Consider the following 26,524-nt stretch of genomic DNA (forward strand, 5'->3'; position numbering starts at 1 on the left):
AAACTGCTCTATACTATCCACCAACCGCCTGACTGTGTTTACATGTAATCTATTAATTTAATCTGCTAAATTTGTCTTCCATTCTGCGTCTTAATCCTTTATTTCCTCCTTACAAACACGTCAATGGATTTAATTGTTACTATCCAATTAAAACAGTAAAGAAATGTTATCGTAAAAACCAATAAAACTTAAAAGCAACAGTTCATTTAAGTCAATTTTAGTTGGGTAGATGTTTTTATATCAATCTGGCCAATAAGTGAGTGACGTATCTGTTCTGTTCTAATAATCTTTAGTCACTGCAAAAGCTGCAGCAGTTTTATGTCGATCTAAGAAATATGTCAATTTAAGGAGTTGTTATCACTGTAAATTGACCTGCATGTATATAGTTATAGTCTGTATATAAACCTGCTCATTGACTCACAACTGTGATGCAGAATGAGCTTACCAGTGTCAAAGATACACTTTCAGATGGATGTAAAAGGTCTCTGCAATGAGGAAGAATGCAAGATAAAAGTTTCATTTGTTTTAAAGAGTCTGAGGCATGAACGTTTATGATACAGCAAAGATGATAGTATAACATTAAACTCAAAGTTATGAATCACCAAAAATGTGAAACCCAAATCTCAGATGTTTATAGGACATCTGATGCCGCACTGACAGAATATAGAACCCCCCAGACAGTCAGCAGCACAGCTGAGTGTTAACCATCAACCATTCTCTTATCAGAAAGTTCACCTCGCTGTCTGCCAAGAAAACTGGAAAACCAAATGTTTTTTATGTTATACACAACAGATGTGCATGTACAATGTACATCTGTATTGGTAACAGCAGACACAAGAAATGAGACAGACGACATAAAATTAAACTGGAATGTGTTTCTGTGCATATTGGAACGAAGGAGGAACAGGATTAGGAGCTTTGTTTCACAGTTATTGGATTTTAGCTCTGTGGGAATGGAATTATCCAAACACTGAGAGGAAAGTAAATACTGAACCATTCAAAATAATGTGGAAAGAATGACTCAAAGTAAATACATAGGACACATTAACAGAAGCTTAAAATAAGTTTGTGTCTTCAAAGTCACTATCATGAAATTGTCTTATAATAGATCATTAAGGGATTTCTTAACATCTGAATGCACTTGCATTCCTTGTCAAGATCTCTTTGCTCATGCAAATCACATTTCTCATTTGTGTAAAACATATTTTAAACACTTGGATGTTTCTCTATGTGATATGATGTGAGGGAACTTAATAGAAGCAGCAACAGCATCTACTGGACATAAGGTGCTCATGAGCAAAGAATTAAACACCAGCAGTGGAGCTGCTCTATGGCAGCAGAGGACTGAGGTTGAGCTGTCTGGGCAGCTCCCACGGGGTGAATGAGTGCAACTTCCTGAATGTGATGGCTGGTGCTGATGGGTTTTAAGAAAATGTCAGCCTCACCGTTGCTAATGAGCTGTCACAGTGTGTGTGCTGGAACTGACCTGTATCTCCTCGTAAGCCTCGTCTATAGTGGTCACTTGGTGCTGCTCGTGTAGCGCCGGCTCGTCACAGAAAAAGCACACCAGACTTTTGTCAGTGAGGCAGAAGAGCTTGACTTTCTCGTGGTCCTTGCATGGATAGGGGCTCCTCTGGGCGTTAAGGATGGCGTCCAGCGGGAAGGCCGAGTAGCGCTCCACAATGTTGGATAACTTGAGGCTTGGAGAGAGGAGAGGATCGGTGAAGGTCCTGCGGCACTCAGGGCAGTCCCGCACTCCGTGAGGCTCCTGTCTGCTCCAGTGCTCGGTGATACACTTTCGGCAGAAGTAGTGCTCGCAGCCAAAGCTGACCGGGTCCTGGTAGATGCTGAGGCAGATGGAACAGAGGAGCTCGTCCTTCAGACAGCAAGCCATTTGCAAAGACGGAGACTGAGCGGCATCTACGAGGGCAGTGCTTTGGAGCTTTGGAGTGTACTTGGTTTAATCTTCAGCTGAGTGGTTCACTGCCATGTGGGAGTTGACTTGGGAAATTTTGGAGTTTCACCTTTATTGTCTCTGTTAGAATATGGTAAATAAAAAGAATGAGATGTCATTACTTTATAATTAGAAAGTAGCATCATCCCTGCATGATCTAATACATTTATAACAAAGAAATCATTCACAGTGGCAGATTATTTGGTTACACATTAACAAAATGATCTCCAGTGAATACCAAGTTCACTCATTATGTTCCTCACACAGATTTCAGTGAGCTGTCATAGTTGGTCATCTCTCACACTGCTCATATAACCCAAACCTGAGATTGAAAGTAGAGCTGTAATGATTATTTGTTTAATCAAGGGCTGCAACTAATAAATATTTATTATTGATTAACTTGGTGAAAAATGTCTATCATTGTTTCCCAGAGCCTAAGCTGACATCCTCAAATCTCTGTTTTTGATCCCGCCCGACAGTTCACAAACCAAAAATATTCAGTTTACTGTCCTAGAAGACTAAAGAAACCAGAAAATGTTCATATTTTAAAAAGGTGGAATCAGACAAGGTGGAAATGTTCTTAGAAATTAATCAAAACCATTAATCAATTAAAATAATCTAGCACTTAACTTAGCAGTTGGCGATTAATCAACTAATGGTTGCAGCTCTAGTTTAATCAACTATACATTTTAAGAAACACATTCTCGAGGTAAAGCTCCACAAGTCTGAAAGTTTGCTAGTTCACTTAAACTGTCATGATGGTAGATCGAACATCTTTTGATGTTGGACTGTTGGTCAAATAAATCAAGCAATTTGAAGACGTTACCATTCGATCTGGGATACGATGGGTACCTTGTAACATTTCATATACCAAACCATTGATTTGAAAATCAAATTAATCGATAATGAAAATGATTGTTAGTTACAGCCCTATTTGAAAGCACTTTTGCTCAGAGGATACCTGTGCTGTTGATCAAATCACCTTAAAAACAAGCACAAACTGAGGATGACAGAATAAAGAACCTGCAATATGTCCAAGGTTGCTCTTGTAACCTTTATCATTTAATCATTAAACTCTATTTTAATGCCATTTTACCAGAGATGAGATGCAACCCAGATTCCCATTGCTCTCTGTTCCTCTCCACCTGCAGAAACACCTGCACCTGGTGATCCCTTTACACCCTCATTGTGAAGGATCTTTTCAGTCTGCACCAACCAACAAGCAAACACCTGCAGCAGTATCATCTCCGCTGCTGTCTTCTAACATGCTTTCCTTTTAAATCCACCTTACAGGAGAGTTTCAGCAACCCCGGACTGAGCTGTCTAAATCTTTCAATCAACCATCAACTATCGAGTCAGCATCCACAGATGAGAGTATGTGCTCTTTAACTGGCTTGCTCTCTAGCTGGATTTGTAAACATGCCCCACCAAAACCACGACACCAGCAGCCACAGTGGGAAGATGAGAGGACACACACACACACACACACACACACACACACACACACACACACACACACACACACACACACACACACACACACACACACACACACACACACAGGGACAAAAAGGAGGCAAAACACTAATTTAATAAGCAACATGTTAAAAAAGCTGAACACGGGGAAAGCACATGAATCGTAAAGGCATCCTCTTATGACAATTAATAATCTTAGAAAAGGATAAAACACAGAAACAAATCCCTCTCAACTCACCAGTTAGTCTGCGGCGATATCAGCGGCTCCAGAGCAAGTCTCTATCAGGAAGGAGAGCAACACACAGCGGCAACAGGCGAGACCAACTGTCCCGAACAATGGGGGGAGTTATCAAAGAAAAATGATGACAGGATAACAGTCATCCGTCTATGAATACGATATTAAAAGAATATGAGTTAATTGACATTTTATGTAGGGCTTTAAGTGATTTTTTGAGTAAATACGAGCCGTATAAATAACGATTTGGAAGTTTTATCCCCCCGTAATAATGGAGTTGCTCAGCCCCCCCGCTCTCCCCGCTCTCGGTTTTCCTTGCATCGCTGCTATGGTGCCTTGATTGTGACAAACAAACAAACAAAAAAAACTAACCAAAAAACTCTGACTGCAACTTAATCCGCATGAAAAACAGTTTAACCTGAAAACAAGAATAGGAGCTGTCATGAACATAGACTGTCACTGTTCAAAGAAGCGTCTTTATGGGCCAGTGGTCAGAGGCTGCAGTAGCCGCTTTCAACCAGCAGGTGTCAGGAGCGTGCGACAGAATCCTCCCCACTCCTCCCGGTTTGTGTGTGGTGAGCAAGTACTCATGTTACACCCTCTACACCTATTACACTAATTGTCACTCATCCATCTGATCCTTACAAGAATTATGGGTAAATCAGAGGTCAGTATATGTTGAAAAATATGTATTTTTGTATATTGATGGATGATTTTTACCACTTTAATACATGTACTTCAGTTAATAAAGTTAATTATCATGAGGAATAATGAAAGGAGTTATAAGTCATGTCAGGAAGGGGGGAAAGGCCAATGTAAGAGATATTTTAACAAGAAAATCGTAGATGTTTTTTAGTTGAATTGTAGGATCCATACTAGTGACTAAAGGTCAGGATATCTGGGGCTCTGCTGTATCAATTCTGACCATTCATTTTGTCCACCAACTTCACAATTATGCAATACTAAAAAACTGGAGTACCCTTTTAATATGGGCCTACAGATTTTGTGAATTTGGTCTTTAAAATGTGCATGTGTGACACCAATTTAGGATCATATAGGCTACATGTAACTGGTGGAACGTAAGTTACTACACTTATTTGAAATACTTTACTTGAGTTTTTACATTTTATGCTTCTTACAAAAAACAGGTGCATATTCAATACAATGCATATTGTTAGATAAAATCACTTGATGGAGCATTTGAAATTAGCATTAACATTAAATGGTGCTCGCACACTAATGCATCAGTAATCATAATCAAACAATGTTATACTGACAGTGGCCCTTTTGCAGCTTTATGAGAACTTTTACTTTTTGTCATGAGTGTGGGGGCACCTTAGAGGGTACATTTGCAGTAGTATTTTTACCAACCCGCCACCCCCCACCCCCTCTGATGACCGCAGAACACAGACCCTTTCCAATCTGTAACAACACAATACCAGTGAAGGAAATACAATATTTACATTTATTTACAGCAGACTATTTATAAATATAAACAGAAAAAGTGGCAGTATGTATAGAAACAGAATAAAAGATGTGCCTTTCTTGTTGTCATGAAGCATACCTACACGTCCTTTTTTCAGTCAGAAAGATTATTTTAAATGTTGTATCATTACAGAGAGAAGGTGTTCATGCAGGTGACTCCTCACATACTGTAACTGGCACTCTCCTGAACTGACATCAGGGATTGCTTCCCGGCTTCTTGCTGTGGGATGCTGAACGACTCTTCTTCCTCTCCAAATGGGAGTTTAGGGTCTGTTTGCATCAAGTCTGTTGGCATGACAGACGGTGTCCCGCAAGTCCCATTTCCTATGTGGAAAGTGATGTTGACGCTGACCTGGGGATTGGGGGTTACTGGGCTAATGATCTGTGGGCTTGTAGGCTGAGAGGAGCACTGTGTGGATATGCTGGGCTGGGGTGTTATCGGCTCTATGTTGGACAGTAAGGTCATGGGCTCTGACAGAGCAGAGTGAGGATTGTGAAGGGCTAGGGTGGATTGCAAAGGGCTGATGGATTCATGGCTGCTGTAGCCATCTGTTCTGGTTAAAGTTTCAGTATTACTGCTACACTGACTGTGGTCATTGCTGGCTTCCCCTTTCTCCAGCAGACACTGTTGTTCTGGTGAGGTAATTGTGAATGAAGTCATCTGAGTTTTCCCCACATAAGGATGATTGATCTGCAGTTAAAAGAAGTAAAAAGTGAAATTCTCAGTATTTTATATGTCAACAACTACTGTACACTCAGTCACAAGTTGGAAAAGAGAAGGACTCACTTCATCACCACTTTCACAGTTGCCATTTGCATCTACTTTAGGATGAAATTTTGCAGTGTCTAGCAAAAAAAGTGATTGAACATGCAGAAACGTTAAGTAAAACAATTGTGACGACGACAACAACAACAACAACAACAACAACAACAATATCTCTGATGTAGATACTATGGCATTTATCATTATGTTTCCTTATAATCAGATTGAAATGTTGATATAAACTAAGCTTTTCCAAAAAAACAAAAACAAGTACACAATAAATTGATGATTTTTTGTAGGTTACAGTTACCTTTCCTCCAGGTTAGTTTACAAAGGGCCACCAGAATAATGATCAAAATCAAAAGTATTCCACTGACACTGAATCCTGTAACTAACAGATAAAGAAATTCAACACAGAGGCAGAAATAAATACATGTTGAAACAGTAATTAGATTTCACAAATTTCACATTATGACTGCTTAGTAACACCAAATCAGTTACCATACCCAGTTTATTTTCAGTTCCTTTGCTTGGGGGCGGGCTTGTTGCTGGATAGGTCAATATTGCCTCTAAAGTAGATGACATGACAAATGCAGAGTCTATCCATCCATGGGGAGGTGTGGAGTTTGAGGTTGTTGAGACTATTGTGCTCGTTGCTGGACTTGCAGTTGTGTGCATAGATTCGCAGACTGTGTCTGAAAAAGTGTCGCCGTTTTGAACAACAGCCACTCCATTACAGCTGGAGAGAAACACAAAAAGAGGTCAAATATCTGCATGCCAAACAGGCAAATACAGGTGTGTCTGCACTTGACTCACTTTGTATGAGGCCGACAGTGGTCCGTGTAGGATATTGTATCAGAGAACGTCCCATCAGTGCACTTTGTACACCTCACATCTGAAGACGCTGTCCCTGAGAACCACACAGAAACATGTTTACTTACATTTTACTACTTAATTTTAAATTCATGATACACACTGTATATTATAACACGTTACATTTAGCATGAGCTTAATACATATGTTTGATATTGTATGCGGTTTGTACTGGTATTAGAATCAATTGTACATGTTCAACGATAATATTCCAGATATGACACTGTAAATTTGGTAGCATATTTATTACAGAAATGTAGAAACAATGGCAAATTGATAGTAAATACAAAACTCCTTACATGAATTGGCCTTTACAACATTTATATTGCTAATACACTCACTGGGCACTTTATTAAGAACACCTGTGCAATCTAATGCAATCACCTACTGCTGCCATAAATTCTACTCTTATAAGTTTATACATTGTGTTGTACATATGTTTGCTGACAATGATCACTCTACTTTATGTTTATTATTGAGTTTGTAGTGGTAGGCGGACTGAACTTGTTTACTGGACTGTATTACATTTAAAAGTATATCTAATATTTTGTCCACCTCATTAATATCCATGAGGGAATTAATTTATTGACACGTGTTGTTCACAATGAATATTGGGACCCTCTCAAAAACGAGATGGAGGATATTTACATTGTTTCTTTCACAAAAGCCCTTCTAGGGACAGGTGTTACAAATTAGCATTGACTATGAACACTGTGATACTTGCATCGGACAGTTGCGGACAGTTTAAATAAACCATAATAAATAAATAAATAAACTAACAATTATTTTCATTATCGATTAATCTGCAGATCATTTTTTCATCGTGTCTATAAAATGTCAAAAAAATTGTGAAAAATGGCAGTTGTATTTTTTTGAGTCAAAAAATAGTTCTTCTTATCATTTATGTATGATCAATAAGTTTGAAATCCTTGCATTAGAGAAGTTGCAACCAACAAAAGTAACTAGTATTATTGTTATTATAGTGGAAAAAGATACATTTCTACTAATCATTGATACAGTGATTGTATGTCTTAATGAATGTGGTGAAATGTGGGGAAATGGTGAAAAATAGCAGGTGCTGCACCTGACGTGGAGACTCCATAACCGGCTTTACATTCTTTGTACTTCATACAGTCGGTGCAGAATGGGGCTTCATATCCCATTATGCAAAACCTCCCAGTCTTGCATTCACAGTGGGAGTTTCTGGTTAAGGAGCAGTTATTGGCATACTGCAGACCTTTGCCTGGTTATAAATAGAAAAGGATAGTTTAATCACAGAGACAGTGTAAAAACAGAACAATAAATGAAAGCTGCATTTTATAACTGAAATTTACAGTACAGCTACTGACTTGATTTGCAGTGGGTACATCTGAAGCATTTTGGACTATAGTTCCAGCCCTCGATGTACTGGCCCAATGGACATTTTTCACACTCAGTGTCTGTAGTTCCATTGCACTCATTTTTCAGTCGCTGTCCTGTTATAAAAGATACATGATAAATCCACGTTAGTCACTTTTTATGCATTTTACTATGGCACATAGTCATTGTAACTAAGTGTAATTTTACACTAGAAACACACAAATTTCAATACATTTCACAGTAATCCTCCTACATCTTAATTGTTAACTTAAAAGAATAATAATGATTTTTCTTAATATATACCGTAAATAACTGCATAAGACGCACCTTAAACGCGTTTATTTCTGTATTTTTGCATTTAAAACTGGGGTGCGTCTTATACACCGGTGTGTCCTAAACAGCATTTAAATGCAGAGAGAGGTTGGATTCTGGATATGATCATAGGTCTGTAAAAGGCCATCTACACTAAGAACAATAACAATGTCTATAAATATAATGATGTGAGCATCCACGTATGACCTATAAACAGCAGTGTCAATGTGTGATGTATAATTGTTTGTAGGGATTGTTATAATACAAATCTTTATAGGAAGATTGGGAAGAAATTGAGATGACAGATCTGATTAAAAAGCTTTAAAAAAGAAAACATATGGAGTACCCTGGTGGTCGAGTGGTTAGAGCGCATGCCACATACGCACAGTGTCCATGGTTCGAAACTTTGAACATTTTCGTCTGTACCTTTCATCTCTGTTTATAGGTGCAAGTGGGATGAAAAAGATGACTGTTCTGACCCTGCCAGTCAAATAATCTTTTCAGTAATTTCTTCAATAATATTGTCAAACATTTTCCCACTTATTAAATGTCTTCTCTTGATATTTTAGAATTAAATATCTTTGGCTTTGTCTGACAAAACAATTTGTGTTTCCAATATGTTGTAATGAATATACCAATTTCGAGTTTAAAAATAAAATCCAATACTGATGTGGGCAGCTTGTCAATTTTTCTTATGTAAACATGTATACTTTTTAAAACTAAAAACACAAGAGCAAAAGTGTAAAGAATCTGCTCTAATGCAAGCTGCAATTGTTAGCAGCCTCAATCCCTCCCCTTATGTAGGAGATGTAGAAGAACCTACAGTGGCCACGAAACTAACAAAACTAAAAAAAAAAAAGATAGTCCCTCTCTACAGCCACTGTTTGGTTTGTCCATTCTGGGCTACTGTAGAAACATGGCAACATGGTGGCCTCTGTGGAAGAGGGCCTAATCCCTGTGTAGATATAAATGACCAATATTTTTGGCCCATAGAGTGATATTAGTATAACCACATTTTAGGGATCATTGCAAAAGAAATTGTGTTTATGTATATATTTCGTATAAGATTATTGGCCAGTATATTGATATCAGATTTTTTTTACACACTAATATTGGTATAAGTCGCCCAAAATCCATTATTAATTAAACATACTTACATACATACATACTCCCCCTACATCCTACACACAGGTCCTTTAACTACAGCTGATCAAATCGGCTAGTGCCAACCTCTGTCTGAAATGTAGGACCTATTACAAAAATAACTGAGGATTTTGAGTGGTAATTCAGCCATCATTATCACTGTTATTTACATAGGAGAATTTGAGAGTGAGTGTGAGAACAAAACGTTTGACGAGCGTAGTGACAGTAATTTGTAAACTATGCTGTGGGGCATTTTATAGTTAAAAAATAAACTTGTCAGTGCTCTCTGATGGAAAAACATGTAATGGTGACACTGTTTCTAATTACCTCTAATCTATTTTGGTATTTCTGTACTGCAAATTATCTTACAATGACAAGTGCAGCAATATTGATACAGTACATATCTGCTCAGGTGATAAAATGTCCAATTTATCAGTCTAGTTGTACTCTTGAATAAAACAATTTCTAAAGTGAATAGTGGGCACAATAAGCTCAGAGTCGCATCATGTTTCTTGTCTCATGAGACATGAAACAGAAGCTGATGAATGTCTTTAGCTAATGTGGGTGCTATTATCTTCTTTCACACATCCACGCCCAAGCGTTCACCAACATGTTTCAAGATTTGTGCCATAAACGGCACATAATGTACCTGAGTGTTGGTATGAGTGGGAGTTATTTAAGCAACTTTAAAAATGTCTTGCATGTACTCGGTAGACCTTACCAGGGGGGCACTTCTTGCAGCACAGGGTTAAGCCGACTTTGTAGTCTTCTTCGCTACGACACTTTTCATCTGAGTCTGCTTGATAGGGCACAGACCATACCTTATGGGAAAGAAAGTACAGAATACTGAAGAGCAACTCATTTTTTTCTGTCCAGATGAAGAGTTAACAACACTCTCATAACCCACTGACACAAATGTGCCTCATTAAGACAGCAGTTTCAAGGTAAATTGAGTCATTTTGAAATTAGTTATGTGGAAAATATTTGCCTACTTTTGTATCAATCAGACACATTCCTTTGAAATGTACTTGCTCTGAGGCAAACCATAAACCTACAACCCCATCATTCAATCAGTGAATATAGTCATTTAAAATCAACTATTTAGTCAAAAGAAACAGACAAGTTGACCAATTACTGAGAAAGTGTTTTTGCCTAGTTAAACAGGGGCTTGAAATAGTACTATACTACCCACACTTGAGCCCACTTCTTCCTTTCTGGTAATGTTGCTGGCCTGAGCTGCAGACACGGTCATACAGGCACCCATTGTTCTGAATTTGAGGAGACATATCACCTTCAACAATCTTTGGTATTTAGGCACTGCACACATGTATCCATGCAGTAATTCATGTACAACTTTTTTTCTCACTCTCTCTTAAAAACATAGTGATGTGCCGGAGGAAGTCATGACAAAGTATGCTTCTTACACCTGTCCTGTGCTTAAGACGTGAAACCACCTCACCGCAATGCCCTCCAATGACAAGCAAAAGTTAAAATATGCTGACAGCAGCAGCTTATTTCTCGTATTACAGGAAACGGAGGCGACAACCCAGAAGCTCGGCTTAGGAACACAGTCTTCTGTGTGACCACTGACAGCACGGGATGTGACGATAAAGATAAACCTCTGTGAAAGCTTCATGTTATTAATTACTGGCAGTAAGTCAAAGAGAGCATTGCTTTTTCCCTTTTTCTTCTGGCTGTGTGCCCTAACAAACTCATCATCTTAAAGAGAAATTCACACGATACTGAAAGACAGTCAAAAAAGTTAATGAATCATTTCATGTCAGGGTGTCTTAGCGAAATAGTCACTCTGAAACTGCAATGGATGCAAAGTAAGATAAGATAAGACTTTATTGTGCCAGTGGGAAATGCCTTGGACTTCACAGTGTCTGCAGTATAAAACTGAAACCTAATATTCATACAGGTTCATCACACCACAACTATGTGTTAAATCTCTTTCTACTGTAACATATCATCACACTAAGGATTAAACTGATATTGATGTAGGAAATAAAACTTTTAAGAAATTAAGAGTTAAGTTACAGTACAAAGTTCGCCGGTTTATATGATACATGTTCAAAGGGGAGACAAAAAATGTCAGCATTACAACACAAACATCATTTGATTTTGAAAGTAGTTATGGTTGTAATGTTTAACCTCACACTCACTGGCATTAATCAAACTAAATTAAACTTAATCAATTTACATTGTTTCTGGGCAGTGCTTTGGTCAGCCGATTAATCCTGAACAACACTGATACCCAACCTGTCCAGTTACCCCGAGTGACACCATAAACATTCATGACAGACTCACAGTCAAGACACAAAGCTTACCTTGATAGCGTGCGCATTCAGCAGAACCAGCAGAACAAGTATGTCCTTCATTGCTTCTTTAAAGCAAATAATAGACTGTAGAGGATAAAGCTGCCAACATGCGCAATGTACTGTTCATTTTACAAAGGCGGGTCAGTAGTCTGTGCAGACAGTCGCAATTTCCTTGAACTGGGCTGAGCGTTTAGGGGAGGAGGAAGGAAACCATCATGCAGGCTTTCTCCCGTACTGATCTGATGATAATAACCAGTATGAGGTTAGACAGACTTTAGATGAGGTTAAAACTGCTGTTGCACTTCCACGCGTTAGATAGCTGGTACTGTGTATACAACATGAAAATATAGTGCTATACTATACTGTTGCTGATTAGGGGAAAGGTAGTGCCTGTGAAAAGTGGTAAACCCCCTTGGAAATTTTCATGTTTTACCATATTGAATCAAAGGGGATTTATGTGGCTTTTTGACACTGGTCCTCACAAAGGACACATTAATAACAAAGCGAAAACAGATTCCTATGAAGGTATCTAAATGAATTACAAATATAAAATATAAAATAGTTATATAGTGACTCATCACCTTTAATAGGAACTGCCAGTAACCTCTGGTGCCGCTAATTGGTTTTTAGAAGTCACATGATTAATTAAATAGAGCAAGGGGTTTGAGCCTGGAAACCTGGTCCTACTGCTGGACTTAGAAATGTAAAGATTCATTCATAAATTTACTTAAAAAGCTTGGAGGCCATATAGAACAATGAAGCCATGTGAAATGAGTTAATTCTCCCTGCTACTCTATGTTTATTTGATTTGGTGGGAAATGTGCAGCACAGACTTTATGATACCAAATGAAACCACTGCCAAAATAGGAAGTGGACCCATTTAGATGTTCTCTTCTTGTTTATGATGATGTAGTCCCACAGTGCTTACTGTAATGGTAACTGTTAGTTATAGGTTTGAATCATAAAGATAAGTTCATTCACTCGGTGTGTCGTTAAGAAGCATCCGTGTGGTGCAGTAGCAGGATATTGTGCTAATCAGTTACACAACTACGGCCTTTTTGTTTCACATTTACATTCAGGATTACAGTACAGAGACTATGATCTCAACCAAGTGCCCAAGTGCATCTCTCTCTGACGGCTACATTTTATCACTGAAGCTTACAACTTCATCCCTGACCTTACAGATTCACACATTGACCTCCCAGTTGGCACAGGAAAAAAATCAAACACACATACGAACATGTCTTCTTATAATTCAGTGTTAGTACTGTAGCCTACAGATGCTGTGCCCAGTTTAATGCCCATATGCTTCATTTTGTTTCTTCCTGTGAGAGAGACTGACATTTCTGAATAAAGTTCCCCCTCCCACATCCTTAACATTTCTGTAGAGCTGAAGTGCAGCACTGGCAGCCCTGCCTGCAGTTCCTTGTGGTCTTGTCACTGTATGTCTTTACTGTGTCATTCTGATGTGATTATGATCACCTTATAAAGTATAAACTGTGAACTACTTAAACTATGTAGCGGACATACTGCATATATATTTTACCGTCCTTTGCTGCTGAGTGATTTACCATGTACAGTTTAGGCCTATGTCACATTTTTAAATGAGACTGAATTACCTATGAACATATATGGCCTGCTTTTGACTTCATATCAAACTGATCATATCAGCATTACCATGCAATAACAATGAAGCTCAGAAAACAGTCAGAGCACATATGGCAACGCAGTGATGGTTATCAGTCTTAGGCAAGTTTCAAACCCTGCCTTGATTTCTACATTGTGTGAAATAGAAACCAATAGCAACATTACAGTCAGCCACTGATATCTGCTGAGTCTTCACTGTTGACTTAGATCTGTGGGAGCTCTAAGCTAACGTGCATCACTGCACCACAGTGGCATTCTAATGAAAGTGAGAAGATTATAAAAAACAAGGGAAAAAAAGAGTATTTGAAGATAAGAAAGACCACAACAGTCTGTGATAAAAATCAAATGTAGTATCACAAAGTCTCATCGAATGCCAAGAATTTCTCGTCGTGCCAGTTTTAAGATGACTATCAGTCGGCTGCCTGCCAGATAACAGTTCACCAGTGATGCCTTCCTTTAAAAACTTGTATTACTTAAGTATTGTTGCTTAAACTCACTACAGGACAACCAAAACTAAAACAAAACAATAAGTTTAATATTTCAACAAACAATATATCATTTTCTTTTGAGTTCATTCCACCCTGATACACTGCGTTGATTCTATTTATTAAAATGTTAGTGTGCAAACAATACCAACTGGAAAAAAACTCTAGTGTCATGTCTCACCATAATGTTTGACATTAAGCATGAGTGCTTGTGGTTTCCTGTGAATTGCCACTTCTGTACAGTACACTTGTCTTAGCCTTTGCTTCTGCAGCGCTCTCAGTGCCTCAGTAAGGAAGTATGAAAGGAAGTTAAAAACAGAAGTATTCATGGTCTTGGGAGCCAAAGAAAACAACTGGGAAGGGAAACATGAACTGTTGCCTGAGCAACTTGCTAGTTCAAAAATGACTTCCTAATGTGGTGAAATTTACAAAACAAAGACATATTTAACCTTTGCTGTGAAAGGGTCGACATGTGGTAATGTCCTCAATTTCCACTGTGGTGTAATGTGATCTTTTGCTTCACGAGACTGTCACATGTCGGGTGTAATTAATGTGGGAACAAAAGGAAGACGACTAAAATGTAAATTATATTTGCTGCTATATATTGTAAATCGCTCCATGTTACTGGACTTACATGATGTTTATTCTTTAAATCAATTTATTGAATTCAGAACAAATGATTTCATATTTCAGCTGAATCTATTCAAGATAAGGCACTTCTGAAAAGGCCATTGTTTCATATTGAAAAGTCTAACTTAGGAAAACATATTTAGACATTATAGAAAAAGCATTATTCAGATAGAACTTGTACAAAAAAGAAATACAAAAGAATTAAAACATGAACATAAAAATGGGGAATTATTTTGGGCGCTGCAGGGCACAGCGTTTCTTTCGCAATAATCATAAAAATAGATTTTGATGGTTTGTCAGCACGCAGGGTAAGATGTGCTTCCTAGTTTTCTTCGGGTTGAGGAGTGCTGAAAGTTGTGACGAGCCAAGCGAGACACATCTGGGATCTGGTCAGAGCTGTGCTGGTTTCTGGACACTCTGGACAAAGAGAGATCCTGAAAAACAATTTGAGAAAGCTGGTTAACCCAAAGTGAGGAAATTGGCAGGACACCAGGATGTGTTGCACAGGAACATGTATTGAAAATGGATAGAGGAGAACAGAGTTACAGTACAAGTGAAAACACTGTGCCACACCACTCAATTCTGTGGTGTAGAATATTTAAACTCTTCACTAAATCCTTACCCTTACTACCCCCAGCTAAGGTTATTCTTTACTCATCTATGCCTCTTTTGGCTATTGAACTATAAACAAGACACTATGCTGATTAAAGATAACTAAAGTCATGTAGTCTATACCCAGGCCACTTGCTATCCATTTTAAGAAGAGACCAGTCTGACCGTCTGCACATAGCACAGCATATTTCCGTCTGACCTTGGTAACCATGGGAGACAGCCAGCCTTATCAAGACAGTTGCTTACCCCAGCCAACTTCAGCAGACAGAGATGAACCATACTGAGAGATCTACTGCTCCCAGGAGAGATAATGACCAGACAATGACCCGGGGAACACACATATTTCCTCCACATAACTGTTCCACGCATTTCCTCACGACTCGACCCTTAATATTTGTTATTGTTTTTACAGGACCTTATCAGACACATTTGAGTCAACTGCTATTTTTTGTTTGAGATACAATAGGAAATCTTACCTCCAGGTCCTTGTTGTGCGGCCCTGTGGAGCTCTGCATATTCAGACTGCTCCGCAGATCAAGGCTACTGGGTGGTGACAGGGTGCTCTGACCTGTGTTCGACCAGCCTGAGAGACAGTGCTGGACAAGAGCAGAGAGCCTACATTAAAGCAGCCTGTGGTACATTTATAAATGTTACTATGTTAATTTATACACAGAGATGTTAGCAAATCACACATGGGTTTTCTCATTTGAATACTCACTCACCGATGGTAACCCCAAACTATCAGAAGGATCAAAGCTGCATCGCCGGTGAGCTTTGTACTTGTAAGGTGGCAAGAGGGTGGAACGAGGGATGCTAACCCTGAGAAATGACAGAAGAAGAAAATGAATGAGACAGTATACAAGTTTGTGGTTACCCTTTAAAAAAACAAGAAATTTAATGAAAGGCTTTTCATTGATTTTAAAGCTGTGAACACGCAGGGATTCTCAAATCCTCATGAAGCAATAAATAGACAAACACCTGATTTTGTCATAGTGACCACATCAGGTGGTTGCCTACTGATACATCCAGCAGACACAAAGCAACATTAGCATTCATTTGGAGTCATGTTTCTGTCCACCTAATAAATGTTTTGACTTCCACCAAGTCTGGCTCTGTAGCTGTGATTGGTTCCAGCAAATGTTAACTTTGTCTGTGTGCTGTTTATTTGTGTGGTGAGCAGGTAATGTCAAATGGGTTTTTAGAGCATTTTGTGCTAAAAGCCACTGCCTGCTGTGGTTGATGAGAGTGGTTAGAGTGAACCAAACAGTAAACATGTAAAACTGAAACAAACTGAATGACACTAAAACCACCTGTAAACATGGTGGGTTTGTCAATATGAGTCAATGTTTTCACATCACATGTAGTCATTTTATATATTATTAATATAAAAAAAGATTACATAACCCCCAAATTGGCTTGAACACAGGATGGAACACTCGCACACACAACCTAACTCATACAGTAGGTGGCCAGAAATTGCAGTTTAAATTCACATCATCATTACCTGATGAGAGCTGGGTCAGCACTAGTATGAAGTTGGGAGGATTTATGCTTTTTACACACAGGACAGCACTCTTCAGAGAGAAGCGGAACGGGGAATAGTCTGCTGTTAATCCTGTAAGAGAACGTACCTGCACAAAAAGGTGAGCGAACAGTGATTAGAGTTATTTGAGCTGTCATGAAAAGAAAAGACAGTGTAGCTTATTCAAATGAATGGCTCCTCTTACACTGATGAGTGTCCTTGTTGGCCTCTGGGCCGTCCTTGTCTGTTAACAACAGCAGGTCTGAATGGTTCTCCTCAGAAAATCTATAATGAGAGCCAATTAATAGTCTTTTAATGATGCAGTCATCAGTCACAGGTACACATGACACACACAGTCAGTCACAGGCGTCATCAAATGAGAGGCACTCACTCCGCTTGTTGGGTGTGGACGCACTCGTCTTTATTGAGTGATCGAAATGCACAAAGGTCACTGAAGAACTCATCAGAGCGCTCTATCAAAGAGTCTTCCACATCCAGGACTCCTTAAAGGGAATAGACATCTCCTGTTAGTGCTCCATTAGATGATTGTGGGTTTAAGACAAAAATTGGCAGACAGAGAGACCAATAAGGCGTACCTGCTATCCAGTCATATCCAAGTAAAGGCTGCAAATGATGTCTTTCTAAAGCAGGTATCTCTTCACATTCATCAGACTGAAATGTTACTCGACTCCGTGCCTCCCTCTAGAGAAACAAACAAGTGGTGCGCAGCATTAGTGATCAGCAGTTTGGGATGAACGATTCCTTGAAGCCAACCAGTTTGGACGATTAAGTTATGAGATAGCGAGAGATTTGGGGAGCATGGTCTGAGTAGGGCTCAACACCAAACAATTTAATTCAAACAAACTGGAAACAAACTTGAGATGATCATCCTGTGTTTCTTTGGCTTACCTGTTCTTTGCCATGATTTACTAAACAGGATTTAGTGCTAAGTGGCCTCGTGTCTTGTAGCCCGTCATGGACTCGGGTGTATCTGTTGCCGTCTCTACGTGATGAAATCTCTGCTGTACGTTCAGCAGTTCCTCCTCTGTGCTTGAAGGTCAAAGGTGGTGTCGAAATAGTTGCCTGGGTATCTGTTTCTCTCTCACATGCATCTAATGGAGATAAAGAAGAAGTGAATCCTGTAGCAGTAACTCTGGGTTTATTTTATCTGTCACATTAACACCACGGGATATGTAGCGAAAAACTACAAAAACTGAGTGTGCAGTATGAAAACGCAGTTAATGGACCAATTATGATTTTATCATTATAAATGATAAGAAAGGTGCAGCTATCTTAAAATCTTAATTTAAGGTCCACTTAGTAGCTTTAAACTGCACAATATCTTATCATGTGACTCAATGTCCATACATAAGTCAGACAATAACAACTGAGCTATCTCAATGTGCTGAGGAAGACCATGAGAAGCAGTTAAAAGATCAATTGATTAACAGATACTGAATCTGCTATAACGTGAATTAATCTTTAATAGAAACTTTTAGGCAAAAAATTGCAAACTTCTCCAGCTCCAACTTCATTATGTGATAGTAAACATCATATCTTGAGTGTTGGTCAGACAAAGCAACGTGTGAGCATTTTCACAATTTGAAGCCATTTTATAGATTACCAAAAAGTCATCAATCACCAATTAAAACAATAATTTGTTGCAGCACTCATTTCATGGAACGTTTTAATTGTTATTTAATTGCATTTGGCTGTTGTTTAGTACTTTAATGTGATCCAAGATGTTAAACTGGTTATGAAACCTTAAAAAACGTTGTGAAAAATGTATCCGAGCGGGGTTTTTTTTATTGTTGTTTTTTTCTTAAAATGATGTGGTGTATGTGTTAGCTTAAACCTGACAAAATTATTTTTACAAACTATGTTAGCATAGAGATAAGAAAAAGTAAATTAAAGATCCCCTCCAGACATGTATTAAATACTCTGCTTGGAGCAATAATGTGTTTGTGTTCTTATATGTTTTTCCCCACAATAAAAGTATAATTACCACTTTAAAATCCTTAAAATGGCATCTACTCCTTCTCCCTCATTAAACATTAATGAATATGCACATATATTTCATTTAAAAGTGTAACTGCTGGACACAAGATATCCCATCTCTCAATGTCAAGTCCAGTCTCACTATTTGTGCACTGGAGGCTTCACGTTTACAGGTCAATCTCTGAGGACCAGCCTTTAAAATCAGATTTTCAATAAGCAGAGAGAAAGTTTCCATTTTCAGCATATGAGTGCGCACATACATCAGTGAAGCTCAAACAAACTACTGGGACATAATGAAACACGCCTTATGTACAGGCGTGTCTTGTGCCTTTAACCTCGATGTAAACACTTTCTTTTTACCGTCAAACCTCCCAGTGGATGTGGTGAGGGCGGCCCTAGCTGGCCCTCGGTCCTCCCCGGTCAGGGTCCACACATCCTCGGCCTCTCTCTCCCTCTTGCGGCTCGGACTGCAGCAGCCGCCCAGACGCTGCAGCTTCTCTCTCTGGTGCTTCAACTGGATCAATAAATCTTTGTTACGCTCTCGTAAAACGTCCAATCGGTCTATCGATGACATTTTTTTTTAAATAAATGCAACCTAAAAGGCGCGTTTATGTGTGAAAAAGTGTGAAAAACAGACTAAACTCCGCTGTTTAGTGATTTAAATGTCACCCCACCTCAGCAGCTCCATAACAACGCATTGTCAACAAAGGCGTGATTGTCTACGATCCTCTGACCATCATGCTTTGCAACCGGTGGGGGATTTTCTTAAAGAGACAGACACCACACATCTGAGTTTAGTTACAGTTCAGGGTGTTGAACAACAGAGGGCGCCATATACTTACTGTAATTATAGATGATCGATAGAGTTGGTACAATGGGTTAGGGTTAGAGGTGGAAGAAGTCAAATCCTTAAGTAAAAGTTAGCCATAATGTGTGGTCTTCTATATATTCTTTTATTGTTCTCAAATCTTCATTAAAATACAAAAAAATAATTTAATTGATTCACAAGGCACTACTGTGTAACCAAAAGTAGTGGAAGAAGTGTTCAGATCCTTTGCTTAACTTCCTACGCTTTTGTATGCATTTTTAATTTATCCTAGATATTTGGGATTAGTGGGACCTTATAAGTACAACAACTAAGCATTGTCTTTGAACAGGAAACTCCTCATATGGAGTCAATGGGTTTATTTTACTCTATAACACAATTAATTCACTAGTGTATAAAACAATTTATTTCCTTACATTGACACCTTCGCTTTGCACCAATGATAATAAAGTCCCAATATCATCAAACGAGTACTTCCTGATTAGCAGTGTCATAGCTTTACGTAATGTTATTAAGCATTAATAAAGAAGTTTCAACCATGAAATTGGATAAGGTTTTGTACCTGGTCCACTTTTGTCTGGGGATTGGCTGTTGATCGAATCGGCCAAATTGCCTGCCATCTGGTTTTTACACGGATTGATGGATTGTGCTTTTGCTACCACTTGTATGAATGAGAACAACAGATCAAAATTAAGCAGAATGAAATATAAGGTCCAGCAAACCAAAATTGTAATGTCCCCATATGAGGACGCAGGGTAGCGGGAGGTTAAGTACTGCTCTGAGTAAAAATGCTTCATCGCCCGTCCTGCATTCAAAATCTATCTCAAACGTAAGTAAAAATATGCAGCAAGATGTAGGCTACTTACAGTATTAAAGTAAGTGTAATCGTTATGCAAACGGTCCCCATTTAGAATTCCATGCTGTATTTATCATCAATATATTTTTGGAATATTAATACTGATCTATGTAGCTACATATAGAAGCAGCGTTTTAAAGTTGTCAACATAGAGCTAATCTTAACAGTTTATACTGTTGGGTAGTCTGATCTATAACAATGTTATTTTATTAAGATGATGACATGTTTTTATGTAAAAAATATTGAAATCCTTTAGTTACTTTTCTAAAAAAAAAAAAAAAAAAAAGTAACTTCAGCTGTCAAATAGATGTAGTGAAGTAGAAAGTACAATATTTCCCTCTAAAATATAGAGGAAAAAAGTAAGCAAAATACCACCGAATGGAAACCCTCAAGTAAAATACAATACCTCAAAATTGTACTTAAGTACAGTACTTGAGTATATGTACTTTAGGACATTATTTAATCTTTTTCATAAATTAATCTATCTGTAACTATTTTTATACATGTATGTCTTCGTAAAACTTGGCTTGGGCCTGATTACTACAAACAGAGAAGAATGCCTATTGACCATTGGCTTTGGTCTTTTCATGGAATTTCTTGACAATATCAAAAATATAAATGAACACCAGCTTTACCTTTACTTGCAGTAAATAAAACATGCGTTCACATTTTTAAATTTTGTAAAAGTTGCCAACTTTCAGTCTATGCTAATAGCCTATTGTCTATTATCAGCAGTACATAGACTGAAAGTATCAAAAACAACCATTATGCAGAATTAATTTCATACTGTTATATGACTATATTATACTATAATATATTACGATATTATATCAGAATATAGTAACTATCTGTCAAATAAATGTTTGGGGTAAAAAGTAGGCAATAATATTTTCTTCTGAAATGTAGTAAAGTAGAGGCATCAAATGGAAATTCTCATATTCTCATAAGTACCTCAAGACTGAGTATCATTGGTATAATTTCCACCACTGGTTCATGAGGATAACCACAGTTAATAATGTAAAAAAAAAAAAAGTAAATATGTCTATGTACAAGATTTTGTGTATTTATCAATCTGTTATGTTAAATTCATGAGCCCTTTCAAAAAGAAAAGTTTAAGTAACTGTCTCAAAGAATTGAACAGGAAAGAGACTAAAAATAAAAAATAAAGTGAAGCCAAATGTTTAAATACAGTATACAAGACAATAAAACTCACTAAATACACTATAGTCTGTTGCAGACATAACAATCTTCAAAGGCTAGTTGAGTTTAAACAGTACCACTGCAGCTCCATAAAGAACAGGGACAAATACTCCCATGTGCACCATGTAAGGTAGAAAGGAACTTTTGAAATAGGAATGCAAGGGCAGCTGCAAGAGGTGCCACAACAAAATGATAAAACCAGGGTCCTGTTTCATAAAGCAGGATTACTTTTTGTTTAAATTCTTCATATGTCTCCAGCAGAAGTGTCTTTGGTGGTGGATTTTGGCACTGTGAATCCGTTTGATCTGTGTTCGACATCCTGGGCTGCTTATGAATGGCGTGCACATGCAATTAGTCCTTGAATTAGTCTGATCGCTTGAACATGGATCGGCCTTTTTTGGAACCGCTTTAGCAGGCTTTATGGAACGGACTGCAGGAGTAATGTATGTCATTTATTCCACTGGGGATCCCTCAATCAAAACAATAACAAAAGACAGAGTTTGATGATGTTGTGAAGTAATGTGGAGTCATGAGAGTTGTTTTCTTTGCTGATGAAAATCGATCTGACGTGACTCAGGCAGAAGAAGAAAATAAGAGAGGCGAAAAATGTACTCAGACGAGGTAATGTATTAATGAGGATTATGTCATTTCATTCTAATAAAATAGCTGCAAGTAATGTTAGCTAACGTAACATTAATTTATCATTTACACATATGTTACCATATGTATTAGCTTGGTGGCTGGCATGAGCCAGTAAGCTAGCTTACTATCAATATTGATATAGATCTATTTATTAGGCCTCTACTGGACTACTGTGTCGCAAATTAATGAAAAAATGTACTTGTGTAACTTAGCTATTCAATTTGACTTACTGTGCACTTACATCCAATGATAAATAAGTGACAAAAGCAGCCGGAAGTCATTTCATTTCAATGAAAGCTGTTGACAAAGGTTTCAGATGCTTTGGTAGCAGCGAAGCAGCACAATGCAAGGGCCAAGAGTGACAAGTTCAAGTTGAGCAGAGTTTACCTTTAAGCTAATTAGCAGCGATGCCACTAAGGCAGCAACCAATGGCAGATCATGATATGATTTTTTTCCACAGCACCCAATTGCACTTAAGTTTCTAGCAAACATTGGTTCCATTCATAAACTATATAAAAATAATGGATGTAGCTACTGTAACATCATCCTTTGGTTTGTGGACTCCTGTTTGGAAGCCTCGAGTTTGGTATTTTGACTGTCACCATCTTGTTTTTTTGGAGCTGGAAGGGGTGATAAGGGACCATATTTGCATGAGAGCATAGAGCTGGGGTGTAGCTCTCCAGTTTCCAACTATGGCGCTTCACGCACCACCATGGTAGTGACTTGTCAGTCACAATGTAGCCACGCCCAAGCGCATACCCTGCTTTATAATCTAATTTACTCTAAATGGGACCATAATTTACTAAATGAATGTCATGCTGTATTAAAGAAGACTTGAAACTAGCGATTGAGACCATAAACTCATTATGAAAGTGTTTACTGAGGTAATTGATCAAGTGAGAAGTAGGTAATGTTCTCATAGTCTTCTATACAAATGGACTTCTTTTTGGAACCAGTTGATTGCCCCCTGATGGCCATTAGAGAGAATACAGGTTTAGTCCATAGGCTACTCAGTCAACAACATGATTTGTTGTAAAGTAAAATTATATTTTTATTTTCTTAAATGACAGTAATATCGACTAGCCACAATTTTCTTACTAAATAGTGGCAACATAAAAAATATTATATATTATTCTCTTTGTCAAGTTCACTGCTTAATAGCTCATCTACGAACTTGATATTGGCCACAACCAAACATGATGTCTGCAGCGTTGCTTGAATGACCCACCCCATGATGGGCTGGCAGAGGTCAGCCAGCGATCAGAGTGCCCACTGCTGCAGAAGCATCATTAAAGGGTGTGCCTCTATAGTGCAGGTGCACAACATGCAGGGAAATGCCATCTGACATTGAAAGCAAAAGTTGTGACATGACGGAGACCACCTGCATAAGCAGTCTGCCCCACATGTATTTGTTCATTTTATGAGCATGTACTGCGCTTATCACAGCGGCTAAGACATTACATTTATGTCCTCCATGACACACAGGAGCCTTGGGATGAAAACTGGGAATACTGCTATGCCACTTACAGAAATTTTGTGGTGTGGTGCACTTGGGGTGGGAAGCCATGTTGTCTTCCCCAGCTGATGTGTGTGCAGAATACAAGATAAATACCCTGACCCAAATGGCCAGTACACTGATTACATAGCAGCGGTGTTCTAATTAGTGTGTTTGCTGCAGCCACCACACTCCTGTTCTGTCCTAATTCATTTTGCGATCAATTTAGGTTCAAATTGTGAGAGGCACATGGGAACAAGGCTGTAAAGTCATAGAACTGCAGCATGGAGAGATAGACTATACTATCCAGCTGTGCACCCTAAGGAGACAAATGCAGCTTTACCTGCACATGGTAGAAAACTAGTACAATGCAGTTCAGAGTCTGACCTCCTCCTTGTGAGGAGGACACATACAGGTTATTTGAGAGGAAGTTTAACTGAGCAAACTTGAAATGTCAGACAAAAAGTTCACTTATCCCCCATCTGCACGGACCTTTAAATGACAACAGATCCTAGACAGTGGCATTAAATTTTTATTTTCACTTTCGTCACTGCAATCCTTTGGATTTTGTCTATGTATCATCAGATAGTATCATGTACCATAGCTGTAATTCTGTGTTTTTTGGTCCCATCAAAGGCACATACCTAAACAAAAATGTGGCTTTTGGCACAATAGTCACATCAGTCATTACCTGTTTAAAACATCTGTGTAGGAGAGATTTCTCTAAGTTTACACACCTAAACACACTACACTAAATTAAACACTTGTGTGAACTGGCTTCATTAGGCAGCACCACACTACTTTCGGAGCGCATGTTATTTCTTTTAATTTTTTTGGGTTTTTATAATCAGTCTTTAGTGTCCCTGGCTAACATTTGCCCTTGTATCTCTGTGAATACATCCCCCATCACTTTCTGAACTGCTTGTTATCTGAATGGCCAAACTGTACAGATAAATTTATCAGTAACATTTTATGGTCTGGAGCAGTCCATACAGAAACGATTTGCACGGTTTCTAATCTGCATGTATTTCCTTATGTTTACATCAATGTGTAGATATTTCATGCACAACATGCTATGCAGCCAAGATGAGCTGATACTACAAACAGACTATACAGTCACTTGTACCTTGCAACTTGTTTACTGGAGCCATATTTCTGTATATTTCTTCTGACCTTTTTGATAGGTTGGAGTGTGTGTTTTACCTCGTGAGGCAGCTAGAGTCACAAGGTCACGACATCATATGAGAATCCATCTTGTCAGATTTCAAGTTATGCGCTTGTGTCCGAACCACTGGTGCTTTAGGCCAATCAGCTGCCTCGTGGTGATAGACAGTGACAGGCCGATATTTCATCCAATCACCTGACAAGTATTTTTTCAGTTTCCAAGGATGACTGCTCAGATGGTTCTGTGTAACAAACCATCTGGCATGTCAGTTTAGTGCGTGTAATGCATATCACAAATCTACACATTCTGTACATGTTATCTGTTTGTATAAGTTGACTGTATTTGATTTGAGATCCAGGTAAAAGTCATAACTTCTGGCTTTTTTCTTTAGTAAATACATGGTAACTGATATTTGGTAGATTAACATGTTGATTTTCTTCTCACTGTTTCAGTCTTGAAGGACAACCTGTGTTTGTAAAAGTGGAGACAGTGGTGTGTATTCATTCTCCACACACCAGCCGTGTGGCTTGATGACATTGGTTTATTCAGATCAAACCTGTCTATCCGTGGTGGCAGTAATGACAGTGTTGCAGGTGGTGGAGGGTCACAGCCATAATGATATGCTTGATCCCCCGTGGAGCGAATGGTGTGGAACTGCGTGGGTGAGCTGCTGCTCAGTATTCCAGTCACGGCTCGTTTGCACTGAGAGCCATCCAGGCCAGTCCAGTATGATTAGTTGACCACAGTAGTGTGGAGTTGCACCCCATTATCATTAAACGGTGCCAGTCATGAAGTCATATACTCCTCCCTGTCTCTCTAATTACACCCCCACTGTTGGGCTTCAAGCAATTACTGCCTGCTGCCAGAACGCTTCATCGTTCATTAGGCAAAGATAACGGACACATCAACAACAAAAACATAAGAAAAAGTGTAATTACTCATATTTCTGCAAAACAACAAAAATATGATTTTTTTGATGTCATTGTTTTGAGGAAACCAAAGGTGTGTCTTGAAAAAAGCTGTTAAAATTTTTGGAAAATTTGTCCCATAACCCAGAGAAACCGACATTTTGTTAAGGAGGGAGGTGTGTCACACTCTCTGCAATTTTTGGTTGTGTTCCATTCAATGTCCTGCCTTGTGTAAAGACAGTCTTATATTGTAAATTTCGGTGGCTAATTGGGGCAGGGGGGGACTGTTTGTCATAAATAATAATAATGCTTGTTGTGTAGCCCTACAGCTAAGTGTTTAGAACAATGTGCCAATGTAACAATGTACATCTTCCAAAAGCTATTCAAGGAATAATCAGTCAAATGTCAGGCACGGAGATGACAAATAGGTAATATGCAACTCGAACAAAACATACAGTAATCTTAAGCATACACTCACACAAAGGGGAAGGGCAGGGATTTACACATTATGTTGCCTCCTTCTGTCTTCTGCAGACATTTTATGACAGGTGACCTTTATGTGGAGCACCATCTATGTAATACATAAAGTCCCAGAAAACTTGATTTCAAAGTTTGAA

At 38.5% G+C, this 26,524-nt stretch overlaps 3 protein-coding genes across 6 annotated transcripts in view; all 3 read right to left on the bottom strand.

Annotated features, from left to right (window-relative positions):
- Positions 1-3,703, bottom strand: part of trim62.1 (tripartite motif containing 62, tandem duplicate 1) — a 31,867-nt gene extending 28,164 nt beyond the window's left edge. For both annotated transcript variants that reach the window (XM_062416165.1, XM_062416164.1), the window contains exons 1-2: positions 3,669-3,703; positions 1,487-2,035 (exon numbers count right to left, since the gene is read on the bottom strand). In XM_062416165.1, the coding sequence (XP_062272149.1) occupies positions 1,487-1,894 (408 nt within the window). In that variant the 5' untranslated portion in view covers positions 1,895-2,035; positions 3,669-3,703. The remainder of the gene's footprint in view (positions 1-1,486; positions 2,036-3,668) is intronic.
- A 1,056-nt stretch (positions 3,704-4,759) lies between these two features.
- tnfrsf1b (tumor necrosis factor receptor superfamily, member 1B) lies at positions 4,760-12,027 on the bottom strand. Its single transcript, XM_062415809.1, has 9 exons — positions 11,931-12,027; positions 10,322-10,421; positions 8,136-8,261; positions 7,871-8,029; positions 6,730-6,823; positions 6,420-6,652; positions 6,224-6,304; positions 5,938-5,996; positions 4,760-5,841 (listed from the first exon to the last, which is right to left on the bottom strand). The coding sequence occupies exons 1-9, from the start codon at positions 11,979-11,981 to the stop codon at positions 5,311-5,313; spliced, it is 1,434 nt and encodes a 477-aa protein (XP_062271793.1). The 5' UTR covers positions 11,982-12,027; the 3' UTR covers positions 4,760-5,310.
- Positions 12,028-14,170: 2,143 nt separating this feature from the next.
- On the bottom strand, positions 14,171-19,496 carry miip (migration and invasion inhibitory protein). Of its 3 annotated transcripts, none has more exons than XM_062415931.1 (9): positions 19,176-19,496; positions 17,727-17,929; positions 17,414-17,519; positions 17,209-17,320; positions 17,023-17,102; positions 16,800-16,926; positions 16,018-16,114; positions 15,772-15,891; positions 14,171-15,117 (listed from the first exon to the last, which is right to left on the bottom strand). In XM_062415931.1, the coding sequence occupies exons 1-9, from the start codon at positions 19,387-19,389 to the stop codon at positions 14,980-14,982; spliced, it is 1,197 nt and encodes a 398-aa protein (XP_062271915.1). In that variant the 5' UTR covers positions 19,390-19,496; the 3' UTR covers positions 14,171-14,979. The 3 variants fall into 3 exon arrangements, with proteins under 3 accessions (XP_062271915.1, XP_062271916.1, XP_062271917.1); XM_062415933.1 differs by having other exon boundaries at positions 14,979-15,117; positions 15,772-15,910; positions 16,014-16,114; XM_062415932.1 differs by having other exon boundaries at positions 14,978-15,910; positions 16,014-16,114.
- Between the last annotated feature and the right edge of the window lie 7,028 nt (positions 19,497-26,524).

The sequence above is a fragment of the Scomber scombrus genome, chromosome 3 (assembly GCF_963691925.1).
Source record: "Scomber scombrus chromosome 3, fScoSco1.1, whole genome shotgun sequence".
In the NCBI taxonomy this organism is placed as follows: domain Eukaryota; kingdom Metazoa; phylum Chordata; class Actinopteri; order Scombriformes; family Scombridae; genus Scomber; species Scomber scombrus.

What these genes read in the sequence shown, in the direction of transcription:
- tnfrsf1b (XM_062415809.1), bottom strand. Translation starts at nt 11,981, where the DNA reads ATGAAGGACATACTTGTTCTGCTGGTTCTGCTGAATGCGCACGCTATC. An exon ending in TTATGGAGTCTCCACGTCAG is followed by an intron (nt 6,824 to 7,870) that starts GTGCAGCACCTG and finishes TGTGGTTCTCAG; the next exon opens with GGACAGCGTCTTCAGATGTG. An exon ending in AGGAACTGAAAATAAACTGG is followed by an intron (nt 6,305 to 6,419) that starts GTATGGTAACTG and finishes TTTATCTGTTAG; the next exon opens with TTACAGGATTCAGTGTCAGT.
- miip (XM_062415931.1), bottom strand. Translation starts at nt 19,389, where the DNA reads ATGTCATCGATAGACCGATTGGACGTTTTACGAGAGCGTAACAAAGAT. An exon ending in TAAATCATGGCAAAGAACAG is followed by an intron (nt 17,520 to 17,726) that starts GTAAGCCAAAGA and finishes TTGTTTCTCTAG; the next exon opens with AGGGAGGCACGGAGTCGAGT. An exon ending in CGCACAACAAGGACCTGGAG is followed by an intron (nt 15,118 to 15,771) that starts GTAAGATTTCCT and finishes ATTGTTTTTCAG; the next exon opens with GATCTCTCTTTGTCCAGAGT.